The sequence below is a fragment of the Lonchura striata genome, chromosome 22 (assembly GCF_046129695.1).
Source record: "Lonchura striata isolate bLonStr1 chromosome 22, bLonStr1.mat, whole genome shotgun sequence".
NCBI lineage: Eukaryota > Metazoa > Chordata > Aves > Passeriformes > Estrildidae > Lonchura > Lonchura striata.
This window is the reverse complement of record NC_134624.1, coordinates 2,529,689-2,549,335: the sequence shown is the minus strand read 5'-3', so window position 1 is coordinate 2,549,335 and position 19,647 is coordinate 2,529,689. Positions and strand designations below refer to the sequence as shown.

General features: G+C 51.9%; 2 protein-coding genes across 2 annotated transcripts in view; one reads left to right on the top strand and one right to left on the bottom strand.

Moving 5' to 3' along the window:
• ASTN2 (astrotactin 2) overlaps window positions 1–19,647 on the bottom strand; it is a 334,716-nt gene that overhangs the window by 89,531 nt on the left and 225,538 nt on the right. Inside the window, exon 17 of the mRNA XM_021551387.2 lies at window positions 3,803–4,068. Coding sequence (XP_021407062.1) covers window positions 3,803–4,068 — 266 coding nt within the window. The remainder of the gene's footprint in view (window positions 1–3,802; window positions 4,069–19,647) is intronic.
• On the top strand, window positions 12,275–19,555 carry TRIM32 (tripartite motif containing 32). The gene is made up of 2 exons (XM_021551463.3): window positions 12,275–12,315; window positions 15,212–19,555. Exon 2 carries the CDS (start codon window positions 15,279–15,281, stop codon window positions 17,220–17,222), a length of 1,944 nt encoding a protein of 647 aa, XP_021407138.1. The 5' UTR covers window positions 12,275–12,315; window positions 15,212–15,278; the 3' UTR covers window positions 17,223–19,555.

Here is a 19,647-nt window from a genome sequence, read left to right as displayed (position 1 = left end):
GCTTATAAAGGAAAACTTTCAGTCAAGTTTAGAGAAGTCAATATCCACCTTGTTAATGACCTTGTTATCTGCCTGTACAGCATTGTCTTTGTGGACATGCATGCAAAGAGAACCGTGTTTACAATTATTGGTTTTTTTTAACACTACAGGAGAGTTGGGATGTGCCTGCAGTTCCTCTAAGGTCAGAGCTTGCTGTATTAATTGAGAATCATCTACATGAAGGGAGAAAAGCAGGCAATGGAGCACTCAGGACTGGAGATGCTACACTTGGTTCAGCCCAGGCAAGTGAAAATCCTATTTATGGCACAGGAGAACACCACTCTGCAGTGCCTGGGGTACCCCTGGCCTCTGTTTGGTGCTGAGAATGGGTATTTCATCACCCAGATGATACATGAGATGCTTCTGGTGGGACATGACCTGTGGGAGCCTCTCAGTGCACAGAGCATGGTCACAATTCAAACTCAGTGGTGTTCTGGCTCTCTGATGAGTGTTGGTTGACAGGCTGATGTCCCCGTGGTGGTGGCAGCTCCTTACCACCCCAAAATCCCTTTCTCTTTCATGGTAACCCTCCCTGCTCTCAGGGCAAGATGAGGGAAAGACGATGCCCCTGCCCTCCGTGAGCACCCATCGTGCTCGAGCTCATGGCGGCACAAAAAGATGGGGACACCTTTTCAGAGAGGCAGCACTAACCCCACACCAAACCATCCTGTCCAGGACAGGGACATGGCCCCCGTGAGCTCCACTTCCTCCAGAGAGGCAGCCCAGACTGCCTGGAAAAACCTCCAGTGTGGAGAACCAAGGTTTGTGCAGAGGTGGCAGCAAGTTCCTCAGCAGTGGTGGAGTTCAGCCTTCAGGAACTGAAGGATTTGTCCCTGCTTGTGGTGCCAAGGATAACGGGAGAGGGAGAGGGAGAGGGAGAGGGAGAGGGAGAGGGAGAGGGAGAGGGAGAGGGAGAGGGAGGGGGAGAGGGAGAGGGAGAGGGAGAGGGAGAGGGAGAGGGAGAGGGAGAGGGAGAGGGAGAGGGAGAGGGAGAGGGAGAGAATCCTTCAGGAGAGAGGCTGGTGGAGAGAAGGGGGAGAAACAAGCTGGGGTGAAGGGATGGAGTGAGCAGGACAGCCCATCAGAAATAAGCAAGAAGGGGAAAGTGATGGAGCTGATGCAACACAAGGGATTAATGCTGAGAGAATGGGAATGACTAGGAAAGAGAAGCAGGGGCAGGGGATGCAGAAAACACTCCCTTGTGTCCTGCTGGAGCAAGGATGGGGATGGTCTGGGATGGGTTGTGGGAGGAAGGGATGAGAGAGCCTGCTGTCAGAGGAGCCTACAGCTGAAACAACCAGCCCCAGCTAAGGAGGGGGTGGTAAGACAAGACAGAATGATCCCACCTGCTGCCCAGCCCAGCAACTTGCACTGTGGATGGCACAAAGTGACCTGTCCTTGGCATGTGCTGCTCACTGCCAGCTCTGGCAGCATGCCCCTCCACCCTGCAGCTGCCCAGAGCCCTCACCCTGTCACCTCTTACCCCAGCTCCCTGGGCTGAGGGGGGAGCAGACACAGCACCCTCACGCAGGGACAGGCTCCCAGGGCATGCCCCTCCAGCCCTGAGTGATGAGGTGGATGAGGAGGAGAGATGCAGGGAGCACAACCCCAGGAAATACTGCTGGGGTGTCTCTGCTTTGGTTGGGGTGTTGTTTGTTTGCCGGTTTTCCCAGCACTCAGCAGAAAGCACAATGCGGGCTGAGCTCCAGCTGCAGCTGATGGGGCCAGCCCTGGCTGGAGCCAGGGGAGCAGGGGAGGGAGGGGAGCAGGGAGGAAGGGAGGCTGCTGGTGGAACAGACTACAGCTCCTCAGGACAAGGAGGCGCCCCAAGTGAGCCCAGCAGTGTTGGTAGGACTGAGGGGAGAGGTGAGGAGGAAGAGGAGGAGGAAGAATTGGGGGTGGTGAGGAGGGTCCATGGAAATCATTCAGATCCTACAGGGCTCTTCACTGTTATCCCCTCCTTGCTGGCTAACCTACCTCTTGTATCCCTAAAATAATGATTTCCTGCAGATTGCTGCTGGGAAGCACATCTTTCTTGCCTGAAGGAAACCAGCTTTCCCACTGCTCTCCCTGTAGTGCCTCATCCCAGCTCTGCCCTGGGCATGCTGACAAAAGCAGGCCAACCTCCACACAAGAACTGCCCAGCAGGAAGAGCAGGTGTGGCTGGGGGAAGAATGCAGGAAGGACACGTAGTGGGAGAAAGGGAGTTTGAGGAGAAGGCCCAGAAAGAGAGGTGAACTGAAGTGTGGAAGTCAGGCATGGCTTCATGCAAGGACCAAGAGGGTTGGTAGATGGCAAAGCAGGAACCAGATCAAGAGGTAAGCAAGGAGTGACAGTCTCCAGAAACAGTACCCAGACACTTGGGTAGTGGGAAAAGCATGAGGACTCTTCCCCCATGGATGTGGGAAGGGGATGAAGCACCATTCCTGGTGATCACACCTCCACGTGCAGGGTTTTTTTCCTGACCTGCAGCCTACCCACCACTGCTGCATGCTGGCTCACTTGAGACATCCCAGTCAAGTACAGGCTCAGTGCCAATAGGTGACTTTAAGCAGGTCTGTCATTTCTGGGCTTGAGGTTGGGGTCAGAGGGCTGCAGAGTGGCAGTGAACAGAGAAAGTGGGAACTCAGTCTCCACAGGATTAACACTGAAGCTCTTGCAGGAGCCCAGCCCCAGGGACCGGTGACCTCCAACCTGTTGGTCTCTCCTGGAGTACCAGGGGCCTCCTGTGGCTGTGGGACTGTCCCAAGGGGGTGGTTCTTCCCTCCCTCTGTGCCTTTGCAAAGCCACACTGGAGCCCTGCAGGCCTTTGGCCACCCTCAAACAGGTATGTCCTGGACCTTGGAGCATTGAGCTGGTGCTTGGCTCCTGAGACCTCTCCACAGGACACATCCTGCACACCAGCATGGACACTGGGAATGACTGTGGCCTTGGCTGCTTATGGAATTGCCTTGAACCTATTGAAGGCAGGGAGAGATGCAGGTCTGAGAGGGCTGTGGGCAGCAGGACTTGCTAGCTCCACCACTGCCACCATCCCACACATGAAAACACCTGCCTCGCTCCAGGGAACCTGCAGAGGGGATCTCAGAGGCTGAGAATCCAGGGCTTCCCTCTGGCTGCCCTGGCAGGTCTGGGATCCTGGCAGGGGTCAGGAACCCCCCTGGACAGAGCCCCCAGAGACACTGGCTGTGATCTCTGTCCATGCAAAAGAGTTTTCAATCTTACAGGATGAATTACACTCTCTGAGTGTTTGATATAAGTAATAATTAAGTGTGGCACGGGTGCAAAAGTAAAATTTTAGGATTCTAGATGAGGGGTCCAAAGGGGACAAGATGGAGGAAATTGGGTGTGCCTTGTCCTTTTTCTCCTTCTTCATGCCCTCCATGTCTCACTGTGGTGTTGGCATTTTTCTGTTGGTTCAGGCTGGGGACACACTGTCCAACGTAGGTGACAGATATTGGCACGTTCTTGTAAATCCAGCCCAGGGAGTTTCTGGTATTGAATGTTTGTAACATCCCACTGAGGGCAGAGCCCCACACGCTGCCCTGCAGGACAGAGCTGGGCAGGGCAGCAGAACATGTGAGAGATCAACAGAATAAACAACCTGGAAACCAGCACAGACCAATTATGGCTTCTGCTTTGGCAGCGGGGCTGACAGACAGAGACTTTCTACAATCTCAGAATCATCAATACCTCAGATTCCGACACGAGGGGACTGAGTGAGGTCACAGAGGTGGGGCTGGCCCGTCACAGGCTCACTCACCTCCCTGGTGTCGTTGTCCTGGATCAGGGCGTACAGGGGCACTACCCTGTTGATCTCCAGCAGGACCGGGGTGGGGCTGAGCTGCTCCTTGCCGGGCCGGCGGCACAGGTGGCAGGTGGATGGGCAGCGCCCTTTCTCCTCGCAGTGGATCTCCACACCCGAGATGAGGTGGTCATCCGAGAGCATCTGCGCTGTCAGCAGGCCTGACAGGTACGTGATGAAGGGCATGGATTTCAGCTCCTTCTTGTTGCCAAGCTCAGTTGTTTCTGGGTTAGGGAGAGGGAAGAAACCAAACAGTGTTAAACAAATATCAGCACAGGCCTCTTCCCAAAGCCAAACTGTGCTGCAGCCAGGATAAATGCAGCTGCTGAAGGTATAGGCCAGGTGCGAGAAGGAAAAAAAGACAAGTCAAAGAGAGAAGGAGAAAAACGGGACTTGCAGCTCACTCCTTGGAACTGTGAGCTTTTCCAAACAAGCACATCTAAACTGACAGAACGGATTGGTCTTCTCTTTTCTAACTCATCTTCTTTTTTCTAATTTGCATATCCACTTTCTGTGCTCCAAAACGAGACAAAATCTCCTCAGTGTATCTTCCCTGCCAAAGAGAAACATTCCCAAAGGGACCAGGCCAGGGAGCTGAATGCCCTTTATCCCCACCCTAACACCAGCCCCTTCTAGTCCTTGTGGTCCTCAGGTCACTCTTGTGGGTGACACATTATCCAGGGCAGTGAAATGGATCCAAAGAGGCTGCAAAAGGACTGTATGGAAGGATGGAGCCTCTTGGCAGTGGGGAAAAGCAGGTATGAGAACAAGTTCACTGCATGGAGAATAGATGGAGGCATTACCAAAACCAGACTGCCAACATTGCTTTCAGGAAACATTCAGGCCTATGAAACCCACTGGAAACCTCCTGGTGGTCTTAAGCATGAGGCAATAAACCTGGAGAACCTTGACTTTGTTCTGTGTTCATCCAAACCCTTGCTATGGCCAAGGGGAGTAACACACTTGAGCAAAAGAGACACGACTCCACTGTCTGCCCCTACACACATCCATTTAAATTCTTTTTCTATTGCTGGGTTGACCCAAGAAGGCCCAACTTTTATAATCTGGTGACAGACCTACAGAAGAAAAGGCTTTCTTCATCTTAAGGATGTTGCCTCTAGCAACAAATTCCCAGTCCTGAGAGGAGTGAAGAGGAGCTAGGGCTGTCTCAACATGCTCAGCCTGCAGTGACATGCAGCTGATCTGGCAAGGCACAAGCCATTTGGAAATACAAGCAAACAGCATTCATTTGTGCCTCCCAGAGCCCTCGAGGGTAGGGACAGCCCTTCCCTGCTGTCTGGCTGTCTGGGAACACTTCTGTGCACAGCATCAAAACTGTCACGTGGAGAACGAGCAAATCCCATCCAACCCATGTTTTAGTGGAGTAGAAGGGGAGCAGTTGCTAAGATAAATTAAAACAAGGTTGTGGGGAGATGTTTCAGCATCTAGGGAGACACAGACATGGGAAACAGGAGTTGGGGCTGCTTCTTGGAGAGGTTATTTTCTAGACAATCAGCTCCAGGCAACTTCAAATCTCATAATGAAAGCTATGAAGCCTTGAAAAACAGGGTGGCAGAGAAAGAAGAAATTTATAGGGGGATACCATGAGCCTCTTCCTACTTGCCAGTAGAAGGAGCATCTTCTAGCATCACTAGTAAAGTACATGTAGAAGAGAAAGGAGATAATTACACTTATGGGCTGCAAAGTTTGTTCACCAGAGCTGAAGCAGGTGTAGAGATCCTTCATGGAGAAGGAAATTTTGGAGCATGCTTTAAGGGAGGATATGAGCACAGGGCTGAAAAGACATTGGAAACAGTTATCTCATGACTGGCAAGAGGATATCAAACCTTCCTTCTGAATTATTTGCCTTATAACTAAGAATTATAGATCACTATAATCCAACCAGTGGGAACAAAGCCCTTTTAGGAGTAGCAGCACTCAGGTGGAGCTGCACAGGGGAAAGCCCAGAGCTCTGAAAATGAGGTAAGGTAGAAAACTGTGAGCAGAACAGCTGCCCTTCCCCAGCAGCCATGGGCTCAGTGACAGATTAACCACGAAGCTGGGTGATTCATGGCAGACCTGTGAGCAGAGCAGGCTTCATGGCTGAGGTGGAATTGGCTGCCTGCAGTTAATCCTCTTTAGAACAGATCCCAGCTGCACTGGGGAGAAGGATTCCTTTGCAGACTGACAAAGATCCATGGTGTTTCCTTGTACGAGGGCTCTGGGTACAGCTCCAAAGGAGGAAAATTAAATAGGATGTGGGTTAGCAGAGGGAAACTGGCTTCATTGTCAAATTGCCAGCTTTCATCCATACGAACACTTAGATGGCATCAGCATCCTGTTAGCTTTTGTGGGATGTTTGGGGTGCTTACATACAGTCCTAACAAAATAATCCCCCTATTTCTGCTATTGGAACCTGTCTGGGAGCACCAGCAGCACGCCCTGCTTGTAAGCCAGCTCCTCCAGAGCCAGAGAGAGGCAGTGAGGAGGAGATGTTCCTCATGTGCTTGCTCAGGCCCCTCATCCCTAGAAAGCTGGAGGCTTCCTTGCTGGACACAGTACTTCCCTCTCATCCCACCCACATCCCCCGTTCACTACTCAGGGCATCTCACAGAGGAGGTTTTTAAATCTGAGAGGTATTTTCACTCTAAAACATAGACCTGCACCTGCCATTGCAACTATAGCCTGGGAGGATGGGCTTGGGGTCCCTCAATTTCCCCCTGCCCTACATCTGACATGAGTTTTGGTTATCTCTTCAGCTCCCTGCATGCAAGCAGAGGGCTCAGCAGTGAATTGGAGAAGCCCCACAAGTTCTTATAGGCTCAGCCTGGCTTTTATTACCTATATAGAACAGGATAACCTCCCAGGACACTCCTGCAAAGCCTCTGCTTCACTCCTGGGGAAGGGCTTTGCAGGTGACTGCTGCCAGCACACTCCCAAGGTTGTTTCTGGGAAGAGGAGGAGACTCAGCTGCAGCAGCGAGGATACAGAGATCCCTTATCAGCCCCTGAATCTGATCCCTTATCAGCCCCTGAATCTGATCATGCTGTCACCAACCCTGCTGGCAACTCAGCTGAACCCTGTCAACATCTGTTTGGGAGCAGAGAGCCTCAGATGCAATTGGACATATCACAGCAACTTGTGGGAGTTATTAGTTTGATTATCTGAAATATGGATTAAAAACAAACAAACAAACCAAAAACACACAGAGAAAAAAAAAAAACCTACTACCACCACAAAACAAATAAAATAACAGCCTTGTGTCAGGCACCAGGCCTTGTGTAAGAAAGGGAGAATGAGCAGAACAGGGTGTGCAGAGGTACTGTTTGCCTGCTGGGGTGCCTGGCTCTGTTTCTGGGCTCCACCAGGATTTTACAATCCCACAGCACGAGGTGTGTGCCTGCACAAAGGGGTCCCTGCTCGGGATGCAGCAGTTGCTGATGTGGGAAAATGCTTCCAGCATTACCAGCAGCACCTCCTGGTGCCTGGACATGAGGGAGCAGGGTAACACCACTACTGCAACAAAAACAACAGCATAATGCCTCATTTGTATTGGAGAGTTCTGTCTTGAGAGCTCCCAGAAGAAAATGGTTTTTCTAGTGGCTCAGCATTTCATACAACACCTCTTCTGAAAGATCCCCAAGTCATCCCAAAACTGGGAATCATTCCACTTGCCACAAGAATGCAGCCATATCAGGGGTAGGATGTGATATCTCCTGAAGAGCAGAAATGCTTGGAACAAGGACAGGAGAAGGCTCTCCAGCTGGAGCTGTAGAGGGAACAATGGGAACAGACCCAGGTAGGGATTCCTAAAGGCTCAGCAGGTTAACCCCACCAACACCAACAGGCTGCTCAGCTGGGCTTGACTTAGGACCTGGGATTTGCATTTTGTGCAAGGAAGAGGGAATTCTGGTCCACCTTCCCCATACAGAACCCTTCACTGGACAGACCTAGTGCCACCACAGGCAGGACAGTGGGAACTTGTGGCCAGGACATATCCACTGACACAGGCTGCCTGTTTGTCACCTGGTGGAATCCCTTTTTGCTGGCAAATCCATCCAAAGGGAGTTGGAAATAAAATCAATATATGTGTTTGCCTGGGAATTTCTCCTGAACTGAGATATTGTCAGTGCAGTGGCCACCAGGACTATGAAGAGCTTGGACAGATTTAATGGTGCCCACTGTTAGTGGTGGGCAAACACTGCTGGGGCTGTGTGGAAGGTGTGGGCACAGTGTTCAGGGGAGTGAGTTTGGCACATCCATCCATGTGTGCAGGAAGGATGGGACAGGACAAAAGGGAATGTCTGGCAGAGAGCAGGGTTAGATGGGTTATCAGGAAGAAATTCTTTCCTGTGAGGGTGGGCAGGCCCTGGCACAGGGTGCCCAGAGAAGCTGTGGCTGCCCCTGGATCCCTGGCAGTGCCCAAAGCCAGGTTGGACAAGGCTTGGAGCAATCTGGGATAGTGGGAGGTGTCCCTGCCATGGCAGGGGGTGGAACGAGATGAGCTTTAAGGTCCCTCTCAACCCAAACCATTCTGAGATTCCAATTTTGGCTGACCCCAGCCAAACCACCAAACAACCGTCGACACCCCAGCCCCGGAGCTCAGCGTGGGCTGGGCACGGGATTACTCCCGAGGCGCCTTTAGGGACGCGCGGCAGGAGTCCCGGCTGGGAATGTCATTCCCGGAGCTCAACGTGCCGGGGGCTGCGGGATGGGAGCGCGGAGCTCGGGATGGGAGCGCGGAGCTCGGGATGTGGGCGCGGAGCTCGGGATGGGAGCGCGGAGCTCGGGATGGGAGCGCGGAGCTCGGGATGGGAGCGCGGAGCTCGGGATGGGAGCGCGGAGCTCGGGATGCGGGCGCGGAGCTCGGGATGCGGGCGCGGAGCTCGGGATGCGGGCGCGGAGCTCGGGATGGGAGCGCGGAGCTCGGGATGCGGGCGCGGAGCTCGGGATGCGGGCGCGGAGCTCGGGATGGGAGCGCGGAGCTCGGGATGCGGGGCCGCCGCCGGACCCTCCCGGCGGGTCCCGGCCCGGCGGGGCAGCGCGGCCGTGCCGGTCCGCGGGGCCCTGCTGCCCTCTCGTGGCACCGCGGCGGGACGGCGCGGGCATCATCCCGGCGTGGGGAACACATCCCGGGATGACGAACACATCCCGGCGTGGGGAACAGCATCCCGGCGTGGGGAACACATCCCAGTGTGGGGAACAGCATCCCGGCGTGGGGAACACATCCTGGCGTGGGAACACCATCCTGGGATGGGGAACAGCATCCCGGTGTGGGGACACAATCCCGGTGTGGGGAACACCATCCCAGCATGCACACCATCCTGGCCTGGGCACACCATCCCAGGATGTAGCACACCATCCCAGCTAGAGGCACACCATCCCAGCCTGGACACACCATCCTGGCATGCACACCACCCTGTTCTGGGCACACCATCCCAGGGTGCAGCACACCATCCCAGGCTTGGCACACCATCCCGGCGTGGGCACACCATCCCACACATCCCACCGCCCTCGCCCCGCAGCCCCTCCACACCATCCGTGGGGTCTCATCCTTCCATCCTCATCCCAGCCTCGGTGAGGGGAGTGTGGCACAGCCAATGTGTAACATCCCCTGGGTGTCGGTGCTTGATAAACTCCTGAGAGTGTGGCTCTGTGACCTCTTTTAATCTCCTATTTATAGAAAGTGAAGGGGCTGGAGTGGACCTTAAACATCATCCCGTTGCAATCCTGTGCCAGGGGAAGGGATGTGTCCCATTAAACCAGGTTGCTCCAAGCCCCATCCAACCTTGCTTTGAGCACATCCAGGGATGGAGCAACCACAAGCTCCCTGGGCAACCTCTGCCATTGCCTCACCATCCTCATAGCAATAAACTTCTCAATATCTAATCCACGTTACCCTGTTTCAGTGTGTACCCATAACTCCTCATCCTGTCACCACAGTCCCTGGTGAAGAGTACTTTTATGCCCACACTGCCTCTGCCCTTCACACCCCCTCTCCCTGATGACGCTGTGCCTTCTGCTCCCAACTGATTAACCAAACTCAATTAAACACAATCCTGACATCCAACACCAAGGTGTGAACAGAGAGTTGCACCCCCGTGCTTGTGACTGGTGGTGTGTGTGACCCCCAGGCTGCCACAGCCTCACTGCCCAGGGATGACCCCAAAGATATCCCCTTGAGAAGGCTGTCCAGAACAGGGAGTTAAAGAAGAAAGCAGGGATTTATTCAAAGCATCTCCTCCATGGATCCACCTTGGGCAGCACCAGAGCCCAGCCAGGGCTGCACCCAAATGACCCAAAATGGTCCCAAAATGCACGAGCGCTCCCGGGGCTCTCCCTGGGATCAGTTCTGCTCCATTGGCACCTTGGAGTTCATTGTCCCATTCCAGCTTCAGCCCAGGCAGTCCCACCCTGCTTGTTTTTCTCTCTGCAGCCCACGGTGTTTGTGCTCCTGGGCTGAGGTTTGGATCATTTGTCCTTGGTGTCCAGCTGGAAAAGGAATTGTTTTGTCTCCCTGCTCTGTGCACAGAGCTCAGCATCCCCTCATATGAAGCTCAGAACTGCACTAAAGCAGAATCTGAAAAACAGAACAGCTAAAACCTGAGGCATCACCAGCAAAGAGAATCTGGGGGCAGATCATCTCTTGTGCCTGCAGGATCTCACCTCAGCTTCAGATGAGACATTTGCACACTTGCAAGCCTGAGGTATTAAGAAAAAAGAGCTCTTAGAGACCTCTGATAACCCTCTATAGAAGGGGATTTTGAGAGTATCCCCTATAACATAGCTTTGGCAAAGGAACTTCGGCAGGGTGACCAGGGTCCTGGGCTGGACAACCTTCCCATCCTTCCTTGTCATGTAGGGTCCCCATACTCACACATGATGGATAACATCGTCAGCTGGTCATTGTCACCTCTAATTAAATCCAGAGAGTCCTTTGTTTACTCCCCAGGATGCATTGAAAGATTATTTCCTATTTCTACCATTGTTTTTTCCTCACACTGTTCATTTTCAGGTGTGGGTGGCCTCACAAGTTCTGCCAGACCACCCTGGTTTCAGTGTTTACATCCATTCTACATCAGGGACTGAAAAAAGCATTTCCCTGGTGAGGGCAGGAACTGGGAGTGAACCCTGTGTCCCCTCCCTGGGCACAGCAACACACCCAGGGAGCCACTGGGGTTTGAAACAGGGCACTGAGGAAATCTCACTCGTTTTCTTTGCTTTGCATCTGCGTGCATCCACTGCCCACACTGCTGCTCCCTGCTGCTCCAGGGACATAGATCCCATCTGAATGATCTGTTGTTTTCTAAACAAAGTGGAAAAACCACCAAGAGCAGAAGGTGGCCAGACTTGCTGCATGATGCAGGCACTTTCTTCAGCGCAGGTCGGGCGGCTGCAGCAGGTGAGCAGTGGAAAAGCGCCGCAGGCAGAGAGGCCACGCGGAGGGAATTTGGGAAATGGTTAAACTGAGCACTCGCCTCTTCCCCAGGCAGAGAATTCCTGCCAGCCTGACCTCCAGGGGATGCTGCCTGTGGCACTGGGGGTGTGAAGGACACTGTTCCCCCCCGGCACAGGGAGCCCCGAGCCCTGGCACTCCTCAGTTCGCTCTGCAGCCCCACAGGGGCACAGCAGAAGGGGCTCTCTGCCACCCCTAAACAGATCCATGACATCCAAGCAAAAATGGGGTTAGAACGGGGTCGGTGCTCCTGATGGTGATACTGGCTCCGGGAAACACGGGGCAGAGCCCAGCCATAGGCCAGTGGCCAAATCCCTGACTCTGGCCACCACTGCCAGCCTCTCACGCTGCAGCTGTGCCCAAAAATAGTGATTTTGGTCCTGGAGTCCACAGGCTGATCACAGGTACGGCATCAAAGGAGAAGCACACGTTTTCAGGAGGTGATGCAAAACCTGTCAAACACTCAGGAACCTGCTGGGGGAAGGGAAAGGGAGAGGAAAAGGGAAAAGGGGAGGGGGAAATGGGAGGGAAAGGAAGAGAAGGGAATTCAAGGCAAGCAAGGCAAGGGAAATGAAAAAGGGAAAGGAGAAGAGTAGCGAAAGGAGAAAGGAAGGGAAAGGGGAAAGGGAAGGTGAAAGAGAAGGGGAAGGGGCTGATCCCACAGCATCAGTGCGTGATCAGGGAAAGGGCAGTGAGCAACCCACGCGTGCCAAAATGACACATAACAACGAATTTAAAAAAAAAATAAAAACGAAAACACACACAAAAAAAAAAAAAAAAAAAAAAAAAAAAAAAAAAAAAAAAAACCAAATCCGAAAAGACGTTCCTGCTTTCCCCTCGTTACTTTTAACGTTTCCTTTCACACCGAGCCGCAGCACGGGCCCGGCAGACCGAGGTCCTGCCCTCAGCCACAGCCCCCGCGGGACTACATCTCCCGGCAGGCCCCGCGGGCGCGCCCACGTGAGGCGCGGCGCGCGGCGCACGCCGGGAGCGGCGCGGCCCGGAGCGGCGGCAGGTGAGGAGCGCGCGCGGGGCGGCGGCGGCGGCGCCCCCTGCAGGGCGGGGCGGGCACGGCGGGACCCCCGGGCGGGCGGCGTGAGGGGACGGGCGGGACAAGATGGGATGGGGTGGGATGGGAACGGCATGGAGGGGATGGAAAGGGCCACGGGGCCGCGCCCGCCCCGCTGCCGTGGACCCCACGGCCATGGCGGAGCTGGGCGTGGGCTCTGTGGGCACACCGGGGCAGGCAGCGGCCCCTGACGTGCCCGGGCCGGAGCAGCCTGGCTGGCGGGACGCGTTCCCCGCCCATGGCAGGGCTGCAGCCAGGGCATCGTAAAGGTCCTTCCAACCAACCCTTGCATTTCTCACTGAACCCCAACAAACCCTTGGATTTCTCACTGAAACCCCGCAAACCCTTGCCTTTCTCAGTTAAACCCCCCCAAATCCTTGCATTTCTCACTGAACCCCCCTCAAATCCTTGGATTTCTTACTGAAACCCCCCTCAAACCCTTGCATTTCTCACTGAAAACCCCCCCAAACCCTTGCATTTCTCACTGAAACCCCGCAAACCCTTGCATTTCTCACTGAACCCCCCCAAACCCTTGGATTTCTCACTGAAACCCCACAAACCCTTGCATTTCTCACTGAAACCCTGCAAACCCTTGCATTTCTCAGTTAAACCCCCCCAAATCCTTGCATTTCTCACTGAAACCCCCACCCCCAAACCCAGGGTCTGGCCTGTTTGTTTTGTTGTTGTGATAACTCCTTTTGCAGCATTACCCCACTATTTTCCCTCATTAATGACACCAGCTCTGAATCACAAGTGAAGCCGGTGTTCTCACCGCAGACACACCGGCTAACAGAAACCACGGCAGGAAATTTCTTTCGAATGTAAGGAAGCCGAACTCGCATAATTCACGGTTTTATGGGCTTGATCCTCAGCTGAGGCTTTCTGTAACACCCTGCTCTGCGTCAGAGGAGCTGCCCCGGGAGGGACCGACACGCAAGAACAACTCGCTGTTAAGGAAACTTCCATGGAGGCACAGTCGAGTGTGAGAGGGAGATAAAAGGAAAAATAATGTCCCGTTACTGAGGGCACGCTGACATTCTGATAAAGGGGGTTATACATGAAAAGAATGTCATAAAAAACAGCTCTCTAAAAGCCCAACCTGACTTAGAATCCATCTACATTCTTCTTAAATGAAAATACTTGTTTTAAAGGTAGCTTTTAATATAACTCTTAGTACTTGGTGCCTCTGCTACTCCCTCGTCCTTCCCTAAGCAAGTCTTTTGACGTGTTTCCAAGGAAAGTAAGAATAATGAACCTGGTATCCTGTGTTCATTTTTTAAAATAATTTTAAATCACAGATTTTTCCTGCCTCGGAGGAAGGTTTCTGTTCTCCATGGCAGTGCCCAGGTTTCTGCTTCCCTGGGGCCAGGGCCGTGCTACTCAACTTGCCACTGTCGAGCTGAGCCCAGCATGGTGCCTGGAGATTCTGCCACACCACTGAATCCCTTCCTGAAATACAGCCTTTAAAGGATTCTGAACTGCAGCTGACAAATTAAAATTAGGGGGCTTTCTTTCTTTTCTGTATGAGCATAAAGATCTTTTCTTCATTGCAGTTGTTTTCCGGCAGAGGAGCACACAGCAAACTGAAATACACAGAATTTTTCCCAAAGAGAAAGGCAGCAGAGCCAGCAGGGAAGTGAGAATGCTGTGTCCATGCAGCCATTTCTCAGAGCTGTGTGTTCACATCTCTCTGCCACTGTGTCTTCATTTCAAAGACTTAACTACTTCCTTCTCCTCCTCCTCTTCCCTAGAAGAAAGGTTTTCTTCCCTATTTTTTAGTGGCTAAGCAGTACAATAACAAAGGATTTGAAACCCAGTCTAGTGAATAATAACTTAATGATGTGAGCCCTGTTCTGTTCCTTTTGAATGGATGGCTGCTTTGGCAGGAGAGCTGCTGGGATCTGCTCCCTGCTGGGAGGGATGTGAGGGTGGAGAAACCTGGATTGAAGCTGAACAGCAACCAGAGTGGTGTAAAACTGAACCAGGGGACAAGAACGAGGTCAGCGTTGCGAGATTGTGAAACGAGGAGAAATTAAACGCAGTTAAGCTGAGTTCAGGAGCTAATAGTGAACACTGGGAGTATGTTTGGAGTTCAGATGTTTGGAGTTGTCTGTTAACTCCATTGTTGCTAATACCTGCCTGAGCTGTGTTTAATTGCCATGAAGCATGGTGCAGCATGGCAGAGGTTACTGAGATGCACTGCCATCAAACCTTCTCTGTGTGTTTTCAGCGTGCACAGTCACTCCCAGAACTAGTGGAAGTTGACAGAGCATTCCTGCTACTTTCACTTCCTGGCAAATGTATGAAATCTCGAAAATGTGTTTTGGCTCTCTAGCAAAGCAGGGTGAACTGAGCACATTTATTTTGTTGGTATCTGATGTCACATCTGAATTCAGGTCTCCAGAGGTGATCTATTAATGTCCTAAAGCATCGCACCATCTGGTTCCTCCTTTGATGTGCAACATTTTGAATGCCTGGTTTAATCTCCCTGGGTTTCAGTAAATTATGTAAACTCGGAGGCTTGGCAGCAGGAGATGGGCGCCATGAGGAGATGATTCAGTCATCAATATCTACTGGGCTTCCATATTGGTGCCATTACACTTCTTTCAGTGCTACTTTACAAATTTTGCAAGTGAATAATTCATCGCACTGGGAGCTGCAAGTTAGTTTTGAAGTTTGCCCACCCTGAGATTAGCTATGACTAATCCATCCTTCCCAACGTGGAAAAGCTAACTGGGTTTCTTTTTCTGCAGGGTTAGGCGATAAGTCAGAAATAAATTGCATGTATACATAACTGCTGGTGGTGACATAAATCACATTTCCCTTTTTTCTTCCTGGACAGAATCGGAGCACCTTGGAATAGATGTGAGCACAAGGCACTGTGCTGGATAAAGCTGCCTTGGAGCACCATGGCTGCCGCCCCGTATCTCAACTCGGACGCGCTGCGAGAGGTCCTGGAGTGCCCCATCTGCATGGAGTCCTTCACCGAGGAGCACATGAGGCCCAAACTGCTGCACTGCGGGCACACCATCTGCAAGCAGTGCTTGGAGAAGCTCCTGGCAAACAGCATCAATGGGATCCGGTGCCCCTTCTGCAGCAAGATCACGCGGATCACCAGCTTGGCTCAGCTCACCGACAACCTCACCGTGCTGAAGATCATCGACACAGCTGGCCTGGGGGAAGTGGTGGGACTTCTCATGTGCAAGGTCTGCGGGAGGAGGCTGCCAAGACACTTTTGCAAGAGCTGTAGCTTGGTTTTGTGTGAGCCGTGCAAGGAGGCTTCACACATGCCCCCAGGACACAGAGTCATGGCTATCAAAGAGGCTGCTGAGGAGCGTAGGAGGGAATTTGGGACGAGGCTTGCCAGGCTTCGAGAGCTCATGGGTGATCTTCAGAAAAGGAAAGCTGCTCTGGAGGATGTTTCGAGAGACCTGCAATCCAGATACAAAGCGGTTCTGCAGGAGTACAGCAAAGAGGAGCGCAAGATCCAGGAAGAACTGGCCAGGTCACGCAAGTTCTTCACTACCTCTTTGACTGAAGTGGAGAAGATAAATAACCAGGTGATGGAGGAGCAGGCTTACCTGCTGAACTTAGCAGAAGTGCAGATAATGTCTCGCTGTGACTATTTCCTTGCCAAAATAAAGCAGGGGGATATAACTCTCCTGGAGGAGGCAGCAGATGAGGAAGAACCAGAACTGACAAACAGTCTCCCAAGGGAGCTGACTCTCCAAGAGGTGGAACTCCTCAAGGTGAGCCATGTGGGACCACTGCAGATTGGGCAGGTGGTGAAGAAACCCCGAACCGTTAACGTGGAGGAATCTCTCATGGAAAATGCAGCATCCCCTTTTGTACCATTTAGGGAGCCTGACCTGGTGCAGGAGGAGCCCAGCTGCACCCCCCATTCCTCGCCAGCCAAGCCAAGGATGCCTGAAGCAGCCACGAGCATCCAGCAGTGTTCCTTCATCAAGAGGATGGGCTCTAAGGGCAGCCTGCCAGGGATGTTCAACCTCCCTGTCAGCCTGCACGTCACCAGCCAAGGCGAGGTGCTTGTGGCAGACCGCGGAAACTTCCGAATCCAGGTTTTTACCCGCAAGGGCTTCCTGAAGGAGATCCGCCGCAGCCCCAGCGGCATCGACAGCTTTGTGCTGAGTTTCCTTGGAGCAGACTTGCCCAACTTGACCCCTCTCTCTGTCACCATGAACTGCCACGGGCTGATCGGTGTGACAGACAGCTACGACAACTCTGTCAAGGTGTACACCATGGACGGGCACTGCGTGGCGTGTCACCGCAGCCAGCTGAGCAAGCCCTGGGGCATCGCCGCGCTGCCCTCGGGCCAGTTCGTCGTCACCGACGTGGAAGGGGGGAAGCTCTGGTGCTTCACCGTGGACCGTGGCATGGGGGTGGTGAAGTACAGCTGCCTGTGCAGCGCCGTGCGCCCCAAGTTTGTCACCTGCGACGCCGAAGGGACCATTTACTTCACTCAGGGGCTGGGGCTCAACCTGGAGAACCGGCAGTACGAGCACCACTTGGAAGGAGGCTTCTCCATTGGCTCTGTCGGCCCAGATGGGCAGCTGGGACGCCAGATCAGCCATTTCTTCTCTGAGAATGAGGATTTCAGGTGCATTGCTGGGATGTGTGTTGATTCCAGGGGAGACCTGATCGTTGCTGACAGCAGTCGTAAGGAAATCCTGCATTTTCCTAAAGGAGGCGGCTACAACATCTTAATTCGGGAGGGACTCACCTGCCCGGTGGGTATTGCTGTTACTCCCAAAGGGCAGCTGCTGGTGCTGGACTGTTGGGATCATTGCATTAAGATCTACAGTTATCACCTGAGAAGATACTCCACCCCTTAAAGGCTTGGTTGTAAGCAAAGCCTGTCTTGGCAGTGGAGATTCCTGCAGCCTCCTTGCAATCCGACTGGAACCCATGTCAAGCCTTCAGGAAGATTGTGCCATAAACTGAAGGGGATTTGGCATAGAGGTCATCATGTTCTGTGTTTAGAAACAAAATAGCTTTTGTGGTGGTGGTGTTGGTCTTCCTTTTTATATAAAATCCATACAAATAAGAACAAGCACAATGGAAAGCATCCATCCTTTGCAGTCTTGGTTCTTGTGACAAGTAACTCCATAAACCTCTTCACCTTCTTATGCCACACATCTTCTACACTTCCAGCTTCAACCATTGTGTCTTTCTTTGTGCCATAAACACTGACTGACTGCTCTAAATCACCTTCCCTTAGAGAACTAGCAGAGGCAATCCTGTGGTACTTGCAAGGAACTGGGTAGCAGTTGTCTGGGCAACTCCTAGAGAGAGCAATTTGTGCTTTCAGCACTGCATAAAACGAAATGGCCACTTCAGCCACGCAGAGATGAAGCTTTGCTTCCACCCTGACGAGGCAGGGTTGTCTCTCCCATTTTTCTGGTGTTCAGGAGATTGCCCCGTCGTGCCATTTGTGAATTGTGTCTGTTCTGTGTGAAGTGAGTACTGTGCAATCGTGGGAGACCGAGCTGAGCCAGAAAATTGCCCTCTTTATTCCTGAGTTGTAAGAAGACAGGGGTTTTATTACTAATCAGAGTTCTGCTAGATAGAAGGGGGTAAAAAGGGAGGGGGCTGGAGAAAAAAAAATTAAAAAGGGGAAACCTAGGGTTGCTATTTACTGTTGTTTTATTATTAAATGTATCCTGGAAACTGTCTTTGGAAGGTCTATCTGGTATTTAAAACTTCCTGGAGAAGAGGGGAAGAGCTGGGGGAATAAGGATAGGAGATTGTAGGAAATGAGATTAAATGCAACATATTGTATATTCACCTGCACTTCACTACTCTGCATTCCAGACCACTGCATTTAGCAATAGGTTCCACTCATCTGCACCTCCTCTGTGCAAGTTCCTCACTTCTGAGATAGAGATGGGCAGCGGGGACTATTTCACTTTTATTTTTTTAAGATTTGGAAGTACATCCATTGGTGCACTGCCTTTTTTTCCCTTGCACAGCAAAACACTGCATTCCTCAGATTTTTTTTTTTTTTTTTTTTAATCTGTTTTCCACGACACCAGCAGGCACCAGCGTTTCTGCTCATCAAGGCTTTGGGCCAAATGAAGCACAAAACTGCAGCTGTGTGAACCAAGGCCCCCACAGTGCTGCTCTCCTGGCTGATAAATGTGTACCTCAGTGTGGTGCTGCTCGCCCAGAATAGTTTATTGAAGGAAAGATGCATTTAAATAGGGCACAGTGGTAGCATGTTAATCTGCCACAGATAATAGTTACACTACAGTGCATTTATTTGTTGCCATCAACAACGTAGTTGCAAATTTGGAGCCACGACAGACAATATAAAAGCTGATTTTATAGTGCCTGCCATGCTCCAGCAAATTGTTTGCTACTTGTCCTACAACATGTTTGCAACAGGTGATTTTTTTTTTTTTAAGCCCATAAACTTTTCCCTGCTGAAAACAGCAAAGAGGAACAGGTTGGTGAGCTGCTGCTGTTCTAGATGGATGTTTGGCAGCTAATGGGATTGCAGAAAAAACGCTGGAAACAGATTTTGGTGGGATTTGGGTTTTTTTTCCCTCTCTTTGTTGAGCTCAGCCAGTGCTGAAGGAGTGAGCACACAAACACAGCTGTGTGATGGAGCTTCCATCAGGGCAACTTCCAATTTCTCCTGCTGTAATGTACTGGAGAAAGCTTGTGGAGAAGGGACCTAAGACATGAGGTGGTTTTTGGTGCTGAGGCAGCCCAGGGGACCCGGCTCCCCTTCCCTCCTGAACTGCTCTGTGTGCTTGCCAAGGCTACCAACTTTTACATTGCTATTCACATTCTCTGCTTCTCTTTCTCGGGTGGGAGGGGGCAATTGCCCAAGCATGTGACAGCAATTTGAGGAGCCTTTCTCATCTTGAGTATGTGTTTTCGGGAGGTGATGATGATTACTGGGCTGTGCTGCAGTTCATGACATTGTCACTGAAGGCATTATTCCAATTTTATGGCAATGACAGTTCCTCTCCTTCTGGTTTCTTTTAAACATTTCTCCTGCTTCCAAGAACTGCTCCACACAGGAGGCTACCATGGACCTGAATAATTAAAGCAATATTATCTACGATAATATGTACCTCTGTAATTTTCTGTTCCAGTGGATTTTTTGTTTTGTTTTGTTTTGTGTTTTTTTGCAATAAACAGCACAACTACTAGCAATAACATTTCCTGGATTGCTTGAAAAAAAATTTTGAAAAAATTAAAAGCTGGTGCAGTAAACTGAGCAGTTGGCTACTCCAGACTATTCCTGGT

Excerpts from the sequence above, each read along its gene's own strand:
- TRIM32 (XM_021551463.3), top strand. The coding sequence starts at position 15,279 with ATGGCTGCCGCCCCGTATCTCAACTCGGACGCGCTGCGAGAGGTCCTG.